Consider the following 17,500-nt stretch of genomic DNA (forward strand, 5'->3'; position numbering starts at 1 on the left):
AGAATCGAAGTGTTTCAAACAAACGGCGTTGGTCACATTGGAAGCGGCTTTTATTTTGGCGATGGATGGATCCTAACCTCTGCTCATGTTCTTAGAAATCGCGACAACGTTAACAGGGCAAGATTCATTTTCTTTTCGCTCGATCATGAAATTTCATTTGAAGCAAGACAGCGTAGAGCCATCATTCATCGCATACTTCCCGTTGGCAAAAGACCTGATTACCATAACAGAGACATAACACTGGTTAAATTTGGTGTCCAGTACACTTATGGGAGAAAGAAAGTGGATTTGGAAGAATGGGAAATAGATGAACAACAACTTCTTGATCAATCCAGGTTGTTTGATTTCTCTTCCCTTGTCCAGAACGCATTCACATCCAGTGGTGAAGTCGAATTTAGCATAAAACCAACTGATCCACTCACAGCGATTCATTTTGGAGGTCGCCAAGATGCCCGGAAGAAATTTGTATTTGACATCCCCGTACAAGAGGTATACAAGCAGTTGCCAATCAAAGTCGTAAATTTTTCTGTCTCCATTGACTGTGGAGCATCAGGCTGCCCTGTCGTTCAGCGAGTGCGGGGAAACTGGGTCCTAGTAGGTGTGTTATTTGGAGGTGTCTTACATGAGAGCGAAGAAAGTTCAGTGGTCACAGTCGGTCAAGCGTTGCTATGGAACGAACAGATTCTTCATCACATACGCGCGGGTCAGGCGGCTGTGGAAAAGATGGCCTGTCCCAAGCCTTATAATATTTTCATTCCATTCTCCGAAAGAGCTCAGCTTCTTCTCGAAACTGGCGTTAAGGAGGCCGCTGATCTGGCCGTTCAGCATCGTATTTTAATTCTGTAAAAAATATGAAGTTATGGAGTGAAGTTAACAGATTTTATGATTGGTCAGAAACTTCTGAGAAGGTCGAAGATGTGATAAGAGGAAAACTGCGGGGGGTGAAGGGCGGGGGAACAAAACGACTTACCTGATAGGCTATTTGCAACAAATTGGTCACGTGACAAATAATCTAATCCTTAGAAGGTCGTGTTTCACTTGATCAGAATGCAAATTTTTGGAAAACTCAAGAATTCCATACCTTTGTTTTGAAGCGAGAAGCTTTGATCCTCCAGTTAGTTATTAAGGGCACAACAAGCGAGAATAAATGAGCAAGGACGGAAGTTTCCGGACTTTCAAATCTCAAGGAAAAATCACAGTCGTTTTAAAACAAAAAAAGAGCACAAGGATTGATATGGACATGACTAAAATTTGACTGGAGGGCAAGGCGTCCTTTGCAAATTCTTATGTTTCTTTAACCGATAAGTCTGCTTACGAGCCAGTGGCCCAGCACGCCGGAGCCTATCCCCGGTTTCCGTAGCATGAAGCGACTATGAGTATTTCTACTCCCCCCTGGATGGGATGCTAGTCCATCGCAGGGATACCCCCAGCATTAGATTCGCCGGTACCCATTTATACACCTGGGTGAAGAGAGGTACCGTGGGAGTAAAGTGTCTTGCCTAAGAGCACAACACAATGTCCCCGGCCAGGGCGCGAACCCGGACCACGCGATCCGGAGTCGAGCGCACTAACCATGAGGTCTCTATTTCAAGGATATAGGCCTTCAAAGGGGCATAATGGCATTTTTCATCATGGCTGGGGAATTGTTACGATGAGACCGACTAAATCATCATGTTTAGGGAAAAGAGGTCACGTGACGAATTGTTGCAAATGGCCTGTTGGTTCATTTGTTTGTTAGCCATTTTCCAAATATGGTAAATGCATCTAAGCGACAAATTCTAATGTTTTGGTAAAAAGGTGTGCGTGAATCCTAATGGGTGATGCGGTGACGTTCCTTCGACTTAAGCAAACTTTTGTTCATGTTATAGCAGAGTGCTCGATTTACTTTTTTGGGTGAAGTGTGTGTATTACGAAGAAAACACTGAAAACGCTGGCATTTTACAGGGGTTTTACAAGTGCCACATAGGATTAGAAAGAAGCGAACGTTTGCGTCAAAACTCCCGAGTTTTTGCGGAATAATATCAGAAACGCTTCGAGGAAATGTTCCTTGGCGGAGGATGCTCTAGCTGGGTGGAACATTTCATTGGGAACCTACAGGATGCTTTTAGTTCCTTTGAAGCTTTTGCTCTTATTCAATCATGGACAACTTCAACGTTTTATCTTTCAACTTACTTTTTGTCACATATTCTGGATTCTTTTGTAACTTCCTCCCCCCCATTCAATGTTGCTTGGAGGAAATGAAGAGAAAACAGTGTGCAGGCCTGAAAATGGACCAGTTTATGCAAGGCCCATGGGGAAGGAGGATGCGATGGGAGCTGATCATTATTGTTTGCTGCGGCAAACCCATTAAACAATACGGATTTTCAACTTTATTTATATTTTTGTTCTTTTTAAATGGTGATATTATTCTTTAAAACTGTGAAATACATACGTAACTCTGCGCCTAAAAAACCCACTTTGAAGTTCAAAAGTTTGAGTGATATCCAAGTTTTTAAGTTCTCTTTTGGCTGCATGTTTATCATACTGCCTTCAAAATGCACAAAATGCAGTCTCAGAAAACCTAATTTTCAAAATTTGCAGGGGGGGGGGGGGGGGGCATCCGGTGCTCCTTTGGTCCGTCTCCTCGTTGGATCCCACTCCCCCGCAGAATTCTGCCTACGGGCCTGTATGCTCAACATTGATCAGGGAGGAAGGGGGGGGGGGGGGGGGAGCACCTGAAGTCCCAAAAATGTGTTTTGAACTGAGATAAAAGCAAGTGTTCCAATGTAATTTGTCCATGATTGTTGCTTCCAGGTAACGTGCTTGCTTTCTTCTCATGGAGAAGTGTTTTATTTCTTTATTATGAGATTGAAGTGCCAAAATAAATTGGTAAGGTCATTTCACGTTGATTCGTAATGTAATTGTTGAAAAATAAACGTACGTTTAATCACACACTTTCACATTTTTATCCAGCTCCCAGCAAATAGCCTAACTTCTGGCTGTTTTTGTTTTTGTGGTCTCATTCACGCAGAACGGCACAACGTGTGAGTTCTTCAAAGCGCCACGTTATTGTAGTAAGGGTTCTCAGACGGAGCCTATATGGTTTATACTCCTTATTCCAGAAGATTACAAGGCGAAAAAGTTATTAGACAGATGTGATTCCAAAGGCAGCACCTCAGCTCCTCCTACCGGGGTTGGGACCCGAAAGTCCGATTCTTAACTGTTCAGCGGTTGCCTTAGAAAGGAATGCTGCCAACAACACTGACAATGTGCAAATGAGACTACAATTGGCCGAGTCGAAAAACACCATAATACTCTTTGTTTGTCCATCCAAATTTTCAATAAGCATTGTTTTTGGTTTCTCTTGGGACCATTCTAGCAAGTCCCGAGAGAAACTGGAAACAATGCTTATGCAAAATTTGGGGGGACAAACAAGGAGCATTGTGGTATTTTCCGACTCGACCAATAGGATTAGAACTAAGTAACAAAACCTATAATCGTTTGTCTCATGGTGTAGACACAACGTGCCAGATCGCGACGTTTCGACCGTTTACAGCTGTATGGTCTTCTTCAGACGATAAGGTCGACTGGTTACGCCTTTAATACTTTATGTATCGCGATGATCGGCTGTGATTGTTTAATTTCTATCCTTATTATTCCTTCGAATAACGATTAGAAAATAAGTGTAGGAATTCGTATGAACGCGACTGCATTTCTTAATTTATAATAACCTATTTATGCATTCTTCATTGACCAATCATAAACAAGATATTCTGTTGAGTATATACATAGTTAATGCATGGAAATGGTTATGAAACTGGACAAGTTCCTTTGTTTCATGTTTTTGTCCGTATTTTTGGCCTTGACCCTGCACAAAACACACCTTTTTTCGAGAAGATAACCAATCAAATCCTTCGATGAAATTATGTGCAACTAATTTACAAACTCGTGCGAAGCGAAATAAAAGATTGTGCAGGGTCACGGTCAATTCAACATCGATTGCAACAACATTGTTCTCGCTTTTGAAAGTTCTAAGGTTTCATAACCAGTCCCTCGATTAACTATGGATATACTAATAATAAAGGTGACGACGAGATGTCCCCTGATCAAAACATTTGACTTAATTTGCTTTCATTGTTAATTTCAGTTTACAGTGTCCCCAATTAGTGTTCCAGCGCTAGAACGACTAGACACTTAAAATAAAGTTCCTTTCCTTTCCCTCAACACAGCATCATGAATGCTTGAAAAAGTTGGCGAGAAATGCCACAGAGCGTCTCCCCTAACCACTCTTCTCAAGCTGACCAGTGGCCGTGATCTTCCTCTAACCCAAAGCTAAAAAGGCAGATTACGTTTAGCTTAAGGAGGCTTGAAAGGGGTATGTTTCAACATGTAGAAAACACTCTCTTTAGATCTAATGACGCTACAACACTGTATCACGTAACAGCAATGTTATGGTACCATGCGTGTATGAAACACCGATTATTTGCAAACAAGATGTGATCATTATTGTGATGTAACAAGTTACCTTGGCAAGGAGGAAACCCAGCAAAAACACCCTATATTTTGGATTTAGTTGCTCATATCCGTTGTGTATACAACGTGATAGGAATTGCGCTTACCCCTGCCATGAGTTGCGGTAGATGACGTAAGTCATGGTAAAAGCATTGAAAAAGGAGCCTTCGGGTTGCCTTCGACTGCGGTCGCCCACTTGTCTTGTTTGTGTTGTCTTGCTCATATCCTAAAAACGAACTCGGTGACCCCCTTTTTTATGGCTGAAAAGTAATTAGACGGCTGCGATGAAACTTTCGGCAAAGTTTAAAAAAATTATGTCTAGCGGATTTAGAGCCACCTTAAAAAACATCACAGAGATATAAGCAAGTGAAAACAAAATAAAGGGTGCTTTTACAGGGCTTGGGAGGCGCGGTGGCCTCATGGTTAGTGTACTCGACTCCGGATCGAGTGGTCCGGGATCGGGTCCTGGCCGGGGACATTGTGTTGTGTTCTTGGGCAAGACACTACTCTCACGGTGCCTCTCTCCACCCAGGTGTATAAATGGGTACCGGCGAATTTAAGCGCCGGCCTGGTGGGCCTTCTAGGCTCGTAGCGGCCTTTACCGAAAGGAAGAGAGGATATTTTTTCAATGGTCACTCGGGGAAATTCGGAAAAAATCCGAGTCCCTTTTGCAGGAGTCGAACCTGTCAGCTGAACCATTAGTGGCCAAGCTCCCACGAGTAGTCTCCCATAACTCCGTGGTAGAGCCTCCGAATTACAGTAGGCATTGGAACGAACACACAGATCTTTATCCGACTATCCCCAAGTCACCATTGAAAAAATATCATGTGCTCATTTCGTTGGCATTATTGAACGCGAAGATACTTTCGTGTTCTTTGGGGAATTGCATTCTTTGTCTTATGCCCTAAATAGCAGAATGAAGTGAAAAAACAAAATGCGTTTTACTTGAAATACACAGAATACTCGTTAATTTGAGAGCTTTCGAGGCACCCTTCACCGTATCCACAACATTCCGAGCGTTACTTCCTTGATCACCCACTCGAAAACCATACATCTTATTCGAAAATGGCCGACATTTTAGTATTATGTACATATATACATACGTACATAGTTGCTTGACCTCTTCCCATAGGGGCTTTTCAGGGCCATTGAAACACAATCAACGAAACGACAGAACAGAACAACAACAACAACAACAACTGTTAAGAATCCCAACTTGCCAAAGGCAAACCAGTTGGCTATTTACAAGTGCGGACGAGAAGTTGAACGAGGGACTACTAGGAAAAAATTCATTGAGTGGTCAGAGCGGGTCTTGAACCCAGGAACTCCGGATCTCAAGGTTAGCGCCCAAACCACTTGGCCGCACCGCTTTTATTATTGGTTTATTTGCTTGCAAAGTAGCCCTTGTTGCCTCGTTTAAGGTTGAATATTATTTGGAATGTCACGTTTAAAGGGGCTATGTCTCGTTGATTTAGGCTGTTTCGGGGAAATCTACAATGAATCTATAGTTAAGCACGAGTTTAAAACTCGAAAATGGTAATTTGGAATTCCTTTAATGATAAAATTATCGTTATATCACAAACATGATGATTGTGAGCAAAAACGACCGTTCCCCAGACTATTTGCCATAAACTCGAAAATCGTCGGGCCTTTTTTTTGTTTCAAAATGACCCAAATGCAAACCTTTTCAGTCTTGTCCATTTGTGTCCATCCAGGCTTCTCTTTCCTTTTTTCTGTATTTCGTTTATGTTGTTCAACAGTTTGAGTGGTTATTGTAATGTTTCAGTCTACTTTTTGGGCATTTTGGTTGTCATGAAAGTATCATTTTGCGTGACATAGCCCCTTTAAAAACGAGGCAAAATGGGCTAATTTGCAAGGAAACAAACGAATGCCAAAATGGTGTTTTTCCTTTCGCAAAATTTGTTCTGGTTTACAACTTTGTGTACGCAGACACAATTCAAGCCGCTTGGAAGGCCGCAACCACACAACAGCGAATTGGCCTCTACTGAAGGATTTTGTGTGACCCAGTGGTTGGGTAAACTGCGAGCAGTCCCTTTCTAAATCAGTCGAGCGTCCCGCTTTCCTGAGGCAGACGTTTTTTGTCATGCAAACGAATTAAAGTTTATTCGTTTGCCTGACAAAACAAAGCGGGCCGCTCGACTGATTCATGAAAGGGACTGTTCGCAGTCAAGTGGTTAGGGTGCTTGCCTTGAGACTCAAGAGATCCCGGCTGGTCTTTCATACACCGGATCCGAAATAATTAATGTCCATAAAGCAAAGGAACAAAGCGAACATAACAATGCCAACTTATCAACGCCTGATCGGAATAACAATGGTTCTCTTGTTCTCCGGCATTTTAGTCCGGTGTGATGATGAACGTCTACCCCAAATCCCGGCTCAAGACTCTTTCTGATCACTCGTCGCTAAGGCCTGATTCAACTTCTCGGCTTCACTTGAAAATTATCAACTGGCTATTTTTGGGATTCTTAACAGTTCTTATTGTTGTTGTTGTTGTTATTATGTTCTTTCGTTTCGTTGATTATGTTTCACTGACAAGGCCCTGTGGGGTGGTCACCAGATGAAACGACATGTCGCATGCGACGCAGCATGTACGGAGCAAATGAAGCACCGGATTTGATGTTCTTCTACTATCTAGGAAATGGCCGAAGGAAGAAAGCGAACATAGCGGAAACAAAGCTACGACCTTTGTAACACAAATCAAATGTTTTACCAGTGAGCTACTAGCACTCCTCGTTATTACAATATAACTCCTTTAATTTAATCAAAGAAACTTCATAAAATATTGATTTCTTATTTACACGATTTTTCAGTTCTAAATACCTCTAATAACGTTAAGTATTTCGTACATAATACAAGATAAAATTGACATGAACAGTTTTTTTTACTTCACAAGTGGATGTAGGCTAAGCCAACCATATTTTTCAAAAATTTTGCACCTGAACAGACATAAGGAGTTTTATAAATAATCTTTTCAGCGAACTTCACAAAAAAAGAACTTTGTCTGTAATTCATGTCCAAAATGGAAAACATAAGACACGTAAAAACAGAGTACATATACATGTATATTCCTAAGCTTCCCCTGGGTGATAGAGGTTACCACAGCTGTTTTGTTTTCAGAATTTGTGACTATGAACATAACGAAAACCAGATACCATGAAGGAAAAAAATTCATATTTCGACTCAAACAAACAATGGTAAAATACCAATTACTGATAAATTGACGAAAAACATCCTTAATTCAAGTGGTAACGTTTGTGTGGTCACAAAAATTGCAATTTCCTCACTGTAGAAAGTCAAAAAGATGTCATACAGACATAATCCATACATTATATACAACACGTAAAAAGTGATGTGCAACTGGTCCATGCATTGCCAATAATTATAATTTGTAGCAACATCTCTTTTTGGCAAATTTGTAACTTTTTTTGACCTCCAATTTTGATTTAGGAATTGCAGTATTCTCCGAGTTGTTTGTAAAAACAATCAACCAAAGAAATCTATTCAGCACTCAACAAAGTGACTCGTTTTTGATGGAATACTACCAATGATTGACTCTCGGTTGCACCAGGACATTTTTGACTCTTCTTTCATTGGAAAATCACTCTTCACCTCTCCAAAAGAACTAAGATACTCAGCATACAATGTCCTTGCCCTTGCAAGGGTTTTTGCAAGGTCATGTTTCCGAACTAATTTGTCAAAGTACATAGCTAGTGTATTGTAGTCCATTTTTTTCTGCATGCAATAATCCTTGTGAATTGATAGAATTGCCAGACACATAAAGAGAACAAATGGATTGCCATCCCCAAGGTGATAAGGGCCTGGCAACTGAAGAAGTTTGGTTTTCGAATTAACAGGTTTGCTTGTCACTGGACAGAATGAACTTTCATCTTCATCACTGTAGTCTGAATCACCATCAACATTGTTGGCTGCATCATTTCCATAGTAACCATTCTGAGTAAGGATTAGAGTACAGTTTTCTTTTGATACTCCTTCAGCAGCACAAGTGGTGGAACTCCAAATGACCTCCATCAGTTGCACAGCATCGTCAAATGGAAACTCCCTTTTTAAGTCAAGAAGGAGCCAGCGGTAACAGAAAAACATGTCATCAGCTTCGATGCTCATAAGATATTTGAAAAGTTCTGGTTCCATACGATACACAAGTTGCGAAAGGTGATCAAATTTTTGTATCATTGTTTTCCCATCCAAAAGAAAATGACCTTTCATCCTGTCCATCAAAGAACAAAAGCATGTATAAGCTACTGCTTCATCTTCCAAGATAACAAGCAAAGGTGCTGCCAGATCACTCATTCCTTGTGCATAAGACACATCAGGATTTTCCAATGCATAGGTTGTTAAAATATTAAACAAGGAAGCAATATGCTGGTGATCATCTGCAACGGAAAAGTAAGGGTGTATGCGGTCTGTTCGAAGCACGTCTTTCATGATAAGATGGGTGATGGATTCAATTTCTGCAGGAGGTTTAGCCATCCATTTTGATTTAAGATGCCCATAAACTTGTGATTTCATATTCAAGTGCCTTTCTCTTTCTTCCTTGGTCAAATCAGAAGGAAAAACACTAAGTAGATGAGGCCAGACCTCTTTCCGTAAGCAAGGCTCAATACCTCCACCTTGAAATATTCTGGCCCACAACTCATCCACGCCAAGCAGACGGCCTTCACAGTCCAGATGACAGTCCCATTCAAATTCCTTCAAAGGTCCTCGCCTTGTCAAGTCACTAAATGCACTTGTTAACTTGTTCAACGTTCGCTCCATTTGATGTTTTAATGAGATATGAAAGGGAACATTAGAGGACACACCAGTAGATTGAACATTGTTAGCAATTGGTGCTTCTGCAGCTTCAAGAAATGTCCATTCATTTTGAAAATCATCTGCAGGAGCCAACAAATGAAGAAAAAGTTCAGTCTGATACTTACATTGTAGAATACTCTCAGACATTCCTGACTTACTGAAAACTAGCCTGCACAGCTGGTGGTATTGTTGGCACAAGAGCCAAATGCCTCATGGAGAATGTTTTAAGTCTACATTACAAAGTATTTTGAGCCCAATTTAAAGTACTTTAGACCAGGTAATATTTTCTTATTTGAATTAATAATTATAAAAGAGTCAGTTTTTGGAATCTGTCGAATTTTGGTACTAAGTAAAAATCCAAATAATCTAAGATCAAAATCCGTTTTCAGATTTTCCCACAACTGCACCCCTAGTTTCAGTGCAAGAAGGATTAGTCAATTAAGTATAGTGTAAATCAAATTCTTTGCACCCCTTTTGCACCTTGCAACAAACTAAAAGTAAAACTTGAACATGAATCATTATCTCATTATCCTGATTTTAAACAAAACATCATGAAACCTAAATATTTCAGTGTTATTTTCCAAGACCCTTCACACATTACCACACTTCAACATGAAGCCACCCATAGCTTTTATTTCAGCCTCTTCACAGGTCAGTACAGGAGCAACACAGCTGGATATGTATGTTATTCACCAACCTGGAGGTCCACAGAGGAAAAAACTGTGCCTGAGGTCTCAAGTATGGCCCAAGGCTGCAGGCTAAGGGCTGTACTTGAGACCTTGGGCACAGTTTTTCCCTATATGGACCAACCAAGGGAGTTTCAGGCTTTCAGGCTTTTAACTTGACTGTGTTGTGCATAATTTTTATACAAGTATAATAAGCTGTATGTAAATGCAGAATTTTAAGCTAGTGAATAAATGAAGTCACTTTCCCCTTGATCCAGCCCTGTGAGGTCCAATCGGTCAAATTTTGAATGTGAGTAATGGCAGACCAAGAAATTCAAAAGTTAAATGCAAAGTAAATGGTCTTTGGATAAAAATCAAAGCTCAAAATTTCGGCAGTCAGGTGATGAGCAAACACACTTTTTTCAAAATCTGAAGAAAAAGAGGAAGTGATTTTTTGATCATATTCCACTTTAAGGAGGGTCTGCAATGCTTATTATCAAAAGAGAAATATCAGGCAATACCGCAATGATCAGTTGGTTCTGTTCACAATATTATTATATCAATTATTTATTAATTTGTAAAGCAGCATTTAAAAGGCTTCAAAAAATCTATTTTTGGTCCAACAAATTTCAATAATGTAACCAAGTTAAGTCACCTGGCCCCACCAGATCATCACACAATCTCACGCAACAAGTAGTCTGGGAGCATATGACTCCCGTGGGCTATTCATGAAGAAAGCAAGCCACTAGGCTAGTTGTGTTCAGGAGACCTAAAATAACAAGAAAAGGGATGTTTTAAAAAATGACGTCAAACCGCTAGCACAGAAATGGGCTATGGATAAAACCGTATCATATCTCCGATAAACAAGGTTCAAGTCTCCACAAATTACCGTATTAGGATGTGTTAAGTATGCAATAATACACGATCTAACCTATTGTTTCGCTGTCACATGGTCACTGTGACAAGAAAACAAGGCTTCGAGTGGTTGCTCTAATGTTGATAATGCCGGCAAAGTCTTTGTTGCAAGGGTAAAAAAACAAAACCACTTTCATTAAGCGAGGTAATTGAGGAATATCACAATTTTCCTGTTTTTATAATAAATTTTCTCGCATTAGAGTTTAGAGCAACCCATCCTAGATAAGCACGATTTCTGGTACCAACAAAAAATAATAACAACAACAAATTTGAAAAACCTGTTTTTTTTTTTCAGATTGTATTTATCTGATGTGAATGCTCACAAGATATAATAAAGACTCTCGTTTCAATATGGTACAATGGCTACAAATTTCGAGCTACAGCTAGTACTGGAGATAAGGCATTACATGGGTATTTATCACTGGGACCAGAATGTAAGTTCACTCGCAATCTTATTCAAATTCGTTGTCCAAATTATCATCAGAATCAGATATGTACTCGTACTCGGCTTTGTCGTCATCATTATCATTTCTGTCGTCTTCATCATCATTGTCACCACCAACGCCTTTGAGCATATTTTCGCAATCTTCGCCAGTGTTAGAACAGCCACAGAGGTCTGTGCAGTTCATTTGAGTCTTCCTGCACTGGCAGCACTTGGTGGTGCACCTTTCCTTGACACATCTGCTAGTCATGAGGGGTTAGTGTTGTCATTATGGGAATCTACGCCGTGTCCTTGTCTACGTTCCCACGTCATTTCTGAAGGAAGCTACACGCAGGAAGAGACAGGGAAACCAGCATCCAGTTTATTACCGCATAACGTCTTCCATGCACATCGGCAAGGTCACAATGGAAAAGCTGCTTTCCCATGCGAATACAAAGAACGAGCTGGTGGAATATCTTGCACAAACAGCCGTCAAGCATACAGAGCGAAATGGAACCCGGAGAGATATGTCCAGGTTTGACCCTAATTAGATGCACGAGGATTTCAATAAGCGTCACGAAGTGTCCCCTTGCTCTCCTAGCCAACTTCAACATCACTTGTGTCTCAGAATACAGACAATTTATGTCACAAAGTGTCCCCCAAATGCTGCTCTTTAAGTGAAGATTAACTGCTGCATTTACCCAAAGCTAAAAATAACGCTAACCTTTACCCTTACCTTATTGTTGAAAATAGGTAGCAAATGCTTAGACTTAAAGGGACACTTTGTGTTGGATGTCAAAATTGGGCGTGCATCTAATTAGGGTCAAATCTGGACATAAGTGCGGATGGTGGTAGCGTACGGTTGTGAATGCAAGGGAAACAAGAAAGATATGTCATATTAGAAGAGTGACCAGGAAGAAGCTGACACAAAGATCGTCTTGCATGCCCTTGATGCTACAGCCAATGGAGCTACAGAAATCAGGATACATTCCCAGGACACAAATATCTTTATTCTTTCTCCGAGGCGATATCCCGATCTCTGTTAGAGTACAGTGTTTGTGACTGGCAAAGGTCAGAACCATTGCGAGATCAAGCTGCAGCCAGTAGTTCATGCTCTTGACCCTACAGCAGCACAAAGACAAGGTGTGGATTCCTGTCATGACAACACTACTCCCTGCTCCTGAGGCCAATTCATTCATCTCGTGAAGTGCAGATGTGTCAAGGAAACGTGCCCCACCAAATTTGAATAAGATTGCTAGTGAACTCACATTCTGCTCCTAATGATACATGTAAATTAATACCCATGGTAATGCCTTATCTCCAGTACTAGCTGTAGCTCAAAATTTGCAGCCATTGTACCATGTTGAAACAAGAGTCTTTATTATATCTTGTATCAAGTGTGAGCATCCACATCAGATAAATACAGTCTGAAAAAAACCCAGGTTCTTCGAATTTTTTGCAGTTACTTTTTTTCATAGGAACCAAAAATCGTGCTTCCGTAGGATGGGTTGCCTGGGGTTGTTCTAAGCTCTAATGCAAGAAAATTAATTTCATTATGAAAACAGGAAAATTGTGTGATATTCCTCAATTACCTCGCTAAATAAGAATGGTTTTGTTTTTTTACCCTTGCAACAATGGACGCATTTTGTTAAACGTTTTCTCGATTTTGCCGGCATTATCAACATTAGAGCAACCACTCGGAGCCTCGTTTTCATGTCACAGTGACCATGTGACAGCAAAACAATAAGATAGATCGTATATTATTGCATACTTAACACATTCTAATTATTTGCAGAGACTTGAGCCTTGTGTATCGAAGATATCATATGTTTTTATCCATACCCTCGTTTCTTTGATCACGGTTTGACGTCATTTTTTAACACACCCCTTAAAACTCTTCGTGTGCGGGTTGCAAAGGTGGCAACATCACTTTTCTTGTTATTTTAGGTCCCCTGAACACAACTAGCCTAGTGGCTTGCTTTCTTCACGAATTGCCCACGGAACCTGATTTTTGAACATAATTATGCTCCCGGACTACAGGGCTAGGATTCCACCCGGGTTAGCTGTTGCTTCTGGGTCAGGTTTGAATCTTGACACAAACACCTTAAACTCTGTTTATTTAGAAAATCAGTAAAACAAAGACTTGAAGACAAAACTACTGTATGCTGTCTTCTTGCCTGATAGTCAAAGTAATACCTGGTAACACTATTCTGCCTGTAACTTGCAATCAATTATTTTTCATTGACTGCTTTCTCTTAAATCGTCCAGTTTTTTTATGTTTCTTTACCAGTAAAACCATACAAAAAATGCTCTTTTTCAAACCTAAGATTAAAATTCATTTTGACAATGACAACAGTTGGTTACTTTACTTAAACCAACAGCCAATTTAAAATTTTATATCCAGCAGACAGGTGTATGCCTTATTCAGCTGCATTCCGTGACTCCAAAATTCCATCAGTTAAGCCCTGTCCACATGAGCAATTTTAATGTGACCATTTTATGTGGCAAATACATTTGATCGTGTTGATAGCACAACAAATAATTGTTGACAATTCGCAGTCAAGTGGATCAGCAATGCTTTTGGATAGCACAGATAAAGCAGTTGTTCTCCAAAGGCACTCACTAATTAAGAGGCAGGAATTTTTCCACATTTTACATGAATGTGACGACTCAAGAGCAATTTTCTGCATTTGACATCTTTTATTTGTCACACAAAAGCTTTCCCAGCTTTTCAGCAAATCTTTGTCTCATAAGATATTGGCCAAATTTTCTTGTCTACACAAGCAAATAAAAATTGTCACAAGAAAAATGCTTGTGTAGGCAGGGATTTATTATGAATTGGCAAATGTACCGTCCAAAAGCAAAGGAAAAAATACAGAACAAAAAGCCTACTGGCAATCTCTTAAATTAAATTGCTCACCTGATGAAACAATAGGTTCGATTTTGAGACTCAAATAAGGTAAAGAGGAACTCATGAATGCCGCATCAAGATCAAAATCTGAGTTGAGTGAGAGAAACACATCAGGTCTTTTGCCAGTTTCATTTGATTGTGGCAACTGATAAGATATTTCGAAGTCTCTGCAGAGATTGAAAATAGAAAAAAAAACTTTTTGAGTATGGCCATAGGAAACATGTGCTCATACACGTAGGAGAGGGATCTCATCAGAAAAGAAATAGTTAAAAATAATAACCTCTTACACGTACTAACCGAGTGCCAGGGCTGTACTGGGGCATATTGACGTGACATATCATGGCAGCACAGACCGAGCACAGAGAGGTCCATAAAAAAAGGACCAAGGGCCAATATTCCCCAGTACGGTCCCAAGCAACACAAATCTGACTACAACAGTACTGTCCTTGCATTGAAATAATTTTATACTCAAGGCAATTATCAAGGTAAGCCACAACATTGTATATGATTCTACTGTATCACATTAAGAGGGAAGAGGGAAATCTTGCAAAGACAGTACTAGTCTTGTATATTTGAATAAAGGTAGAGATAATTATAATGTGCAAGCTTCAATAACAGATTACCACTGTCACAAAAATCACATGCAGAGATCTTGTAGACCTGTCTTTAACTTTCTTTCACAAGGATTATAATGAGGCCCTGTTAGGGGGGGTGCCCATGTCCTCCGTCTGAATTTCACAGCTAGCTAAGTCGCAATTTCGGAACATTCTTGTGTCGCCTGTCGGAATTTCATTAATAAATTTTAGCTTGTTGCCCCTCTGACAATCTCCATTCGCTGGGACGACGCCAACGGAACATACGGCCTCTATCGTTAGTACTTTTAAGCTCAGGGTTTTGAGACCTTTTTTAATGTTTAATACCTATTCAGACTACTTCCCGACCTATCCAATCAAACAGTTCGGCAATCGAACCCAATCGAACACCAATTGTTCGATTGCTGAACTCAATCGAACGTAATCGAACTCACAATAAAATTTTGCCAATCGAAAACACAATCGAACGTTCGATTACCGACGATTGGTAATCAAACCCAATCGAACGTTCGATTACCGAACGATTGGTATAATCGAACGTTCGATTAACGAACGCCGTTGTTGAAATGGTGCGATTTTTCTCTGTTGAGAAGCATTTCCTTTTAACAGTCACAGTACCTTAAGAGTCATCGAAATTGCCTTTTATTTGTTTTGTTTTGTTTGAACATTGACATTCTTGCTGTATAATGTTCAGTTCCTGTTTATTCAATAAAAGCTGACAATGATTATATTCCCAGTGTTTTACTCAGTTTGAGGTGGCAAGGGACAATTGCATTGGATTAGTTCGATTTTGTTCGATTATATTGGTTCGATTGGTTCGAAAATCGAACTCACACCAAAATGGGTGTTCGATTTTGTTCGATTGCTGAACCCAATTGAACGATTGGAGTTCGATTGGGTTCGATTGGTTTTTTGTTCGGTTTTGTTCGATTGGATAGGTCGGGCTACTTGGAAGTCAATGAAATTCCAACGAGTAAAGTATACAAGTGAATAAAGGCCTAATCTGGCAAAGCAATCGAGCTATAATAGCGGTTCTACAATTCTGGTAGTGCAAGAGTCTAATGTTTCTTCCAAGTTCAACTCTGATTTAGTTGTCAGACTGTGATTTTCTGTAACTATAACAACCAGGGAGGAAGGAAATTATCGACCAATCATTATCCGCAAGGCATGCGTTTACAAAAGGTCTGTGAAAAATCATAGTTAGTAGAGGGGACTGGTTATGACACTCGGCGGCAAACTTCAAAGGGTTAAACAATAGCGCGGCCCCTGATGTTGAACAGACCCGTCACGTGACTCTGACTGTGCAGAAGTTCGGCACTCCGACGAATCGCTTATGACTCTGATAGTGATGTATTTCAATAACTCGCTTACGATTTGGAACACCGAGATGAACGCGATCAATAGAGAAAAAAGTATCTCCCTGACAGACTGATGGAGTGCACACGTGGGTCATGCAGGGAGAACATGATATGCAAAGCGGAAAAGTCCTCAAAGGCACTGAATACGTCAATCACATGAAATGAACAATCAAAACAGCAGTAAAATGAGATGTATTTCTGTTCGCCTTTATTGGACCCTTGTTAGCCATAATTGGCCATAATTGTTAACAATGATCATTATTAAGTAATTATGACGAATTGTGTACACGCAAATGTTGCGCAGAACATTCACAATTCTGAAATTCGCTGTCGGTCAGTCTTGACATTTGTGTTGCTTTCGCTAATTTGTTGTAATAGTCTGTCGGTCGTCGCCAGTTCGTGGCTATCATGTCGCCGGTTCAAGGCCGTGTCACTTGTCGGAATTTACCCCTAACAGGGCCTCTATAATCTTTTACACACGGATTGAGGATTGTTCTGTTTTTCCACACGTTGTAATACAATGTACATCACGTCATGTCACATCATTAATTCCATTTATTGCAAGGCATCTGTCACCCTCCAGCTCAATTGGGATCAACACCTTATCATGGTGAGGTGGCTTGTAAGTTCCAATGACCCTTAGAGCTATGTTGGCGGGAGTCATGTACTCCTGGTAGGGCCAACCATGCCAAACAGGTCAAAAGGTAGGAACCAGACAAAGAGTGATCCCCTAGTACTCCAGGTTGGGGGTTGGGCTGAGGGGTGATGACCCTGTCCCGTAAAAACAAAACAAAACAAAACAACTATTACAGGAACCAGAAGCAGACAGAATTCGCTGTATCAGGGAGGCCCTGTAACTGTACCTCGTACAAGGGACTCAATGATGATGCACGGGAGCCAAGTCCAACAGGATGCCCCGGGGCCAACTACTGTAGGCCACTGATTCACCCTAAACACGCCCTGAAGGTTGGTAACTGGAATGTAAGGACGCTCTACAGAAGTCGTAACATCACACAGGTAACAAGAGAGATGAAGAGGAAAGGTATCGACATCATGGGCATCACTGAAACACACTGGATGGGCCAAGGAAAAGTGCAACTTGCAGAAGGACACACCATAATTTACTCTGGAAAAGAGGATGACAACCACAGACAGAGAGTAGGTATATTGATGTCAAAAAGTGCAGTTGAAGCTTTGATGGAGTGGACTTCTGTCAGCGAAAGAATAATTCAAGCTAGGTACTATTGCAAATACATATAGCTAGTTACAGTCATTCATGTACATGTATATGCACCAACGGAAGATGCAGATGAACA

At 40.5% G+C, this 17,500-nt stretch overlaps 2 protein-coding genes across 2 annotated transcripts in view; one reads left to right on the plus strand and one right to left on the minus strand.

The window, feature by feature from the left end:
* LOC138010289 (uncharacterized) overlaps nt 1-2,924 on the plus strand; it is a 3,333-nt gene extending 409 nt beyond the window's left edge. Inside the window, exon 1 of the mRNA XM_068857219.1 lies at nt 1-2,924. This exon is cut by the window's left edge and continues 409 nt beyond it. Coding sequence (XP_068713320.1) covers nt 1-846 — 846 coding nt within the window. The 3' untranslated portion in view covers nt 847-2,924.
* A 4,326-nt stretch (nt 2,925-7,250) lies between these two features.
* Nucleotides 7,251-17,500, minus strand: part of LOC138011206 (TBC1 domain family member 25-like) — a 15,617-nt gene continuing 5,367 nt past the window's right edge. The window contains exons 3-4 of the mRNA XM_068858163.1: nt 14,243-14,400; nt 7,251-9,401 (exon numbers count right to left, since the gene is read on the minus strand). Of these exons, the coding sequence (XP_068714264.1) occupies nt 8,014-9,401; nt 14,243-14,400 (1,546 nt within the window). The 3' untranslated portion in view covers nt 7,251-8,013. The remainder of the gene's footprint in view (nt 9,402-14,242; nt 14,401-17,500) is intronic.

Source organism: Montipora foliosa, chromosome 7, assembly GCF_036669935.1.
Source record: "Montipora foliosa isolate CH-2021 chromosome 7, ASM3666993v2, whole genome shotgun sequence".
Classification (NCBI taxonomy): domain Eukaryota; kingdom Metazoa; phylum Cnidaria; class Anthozoa; order Scleractinia; family Acroporidae; genus Montipora; species Montipora foliosa.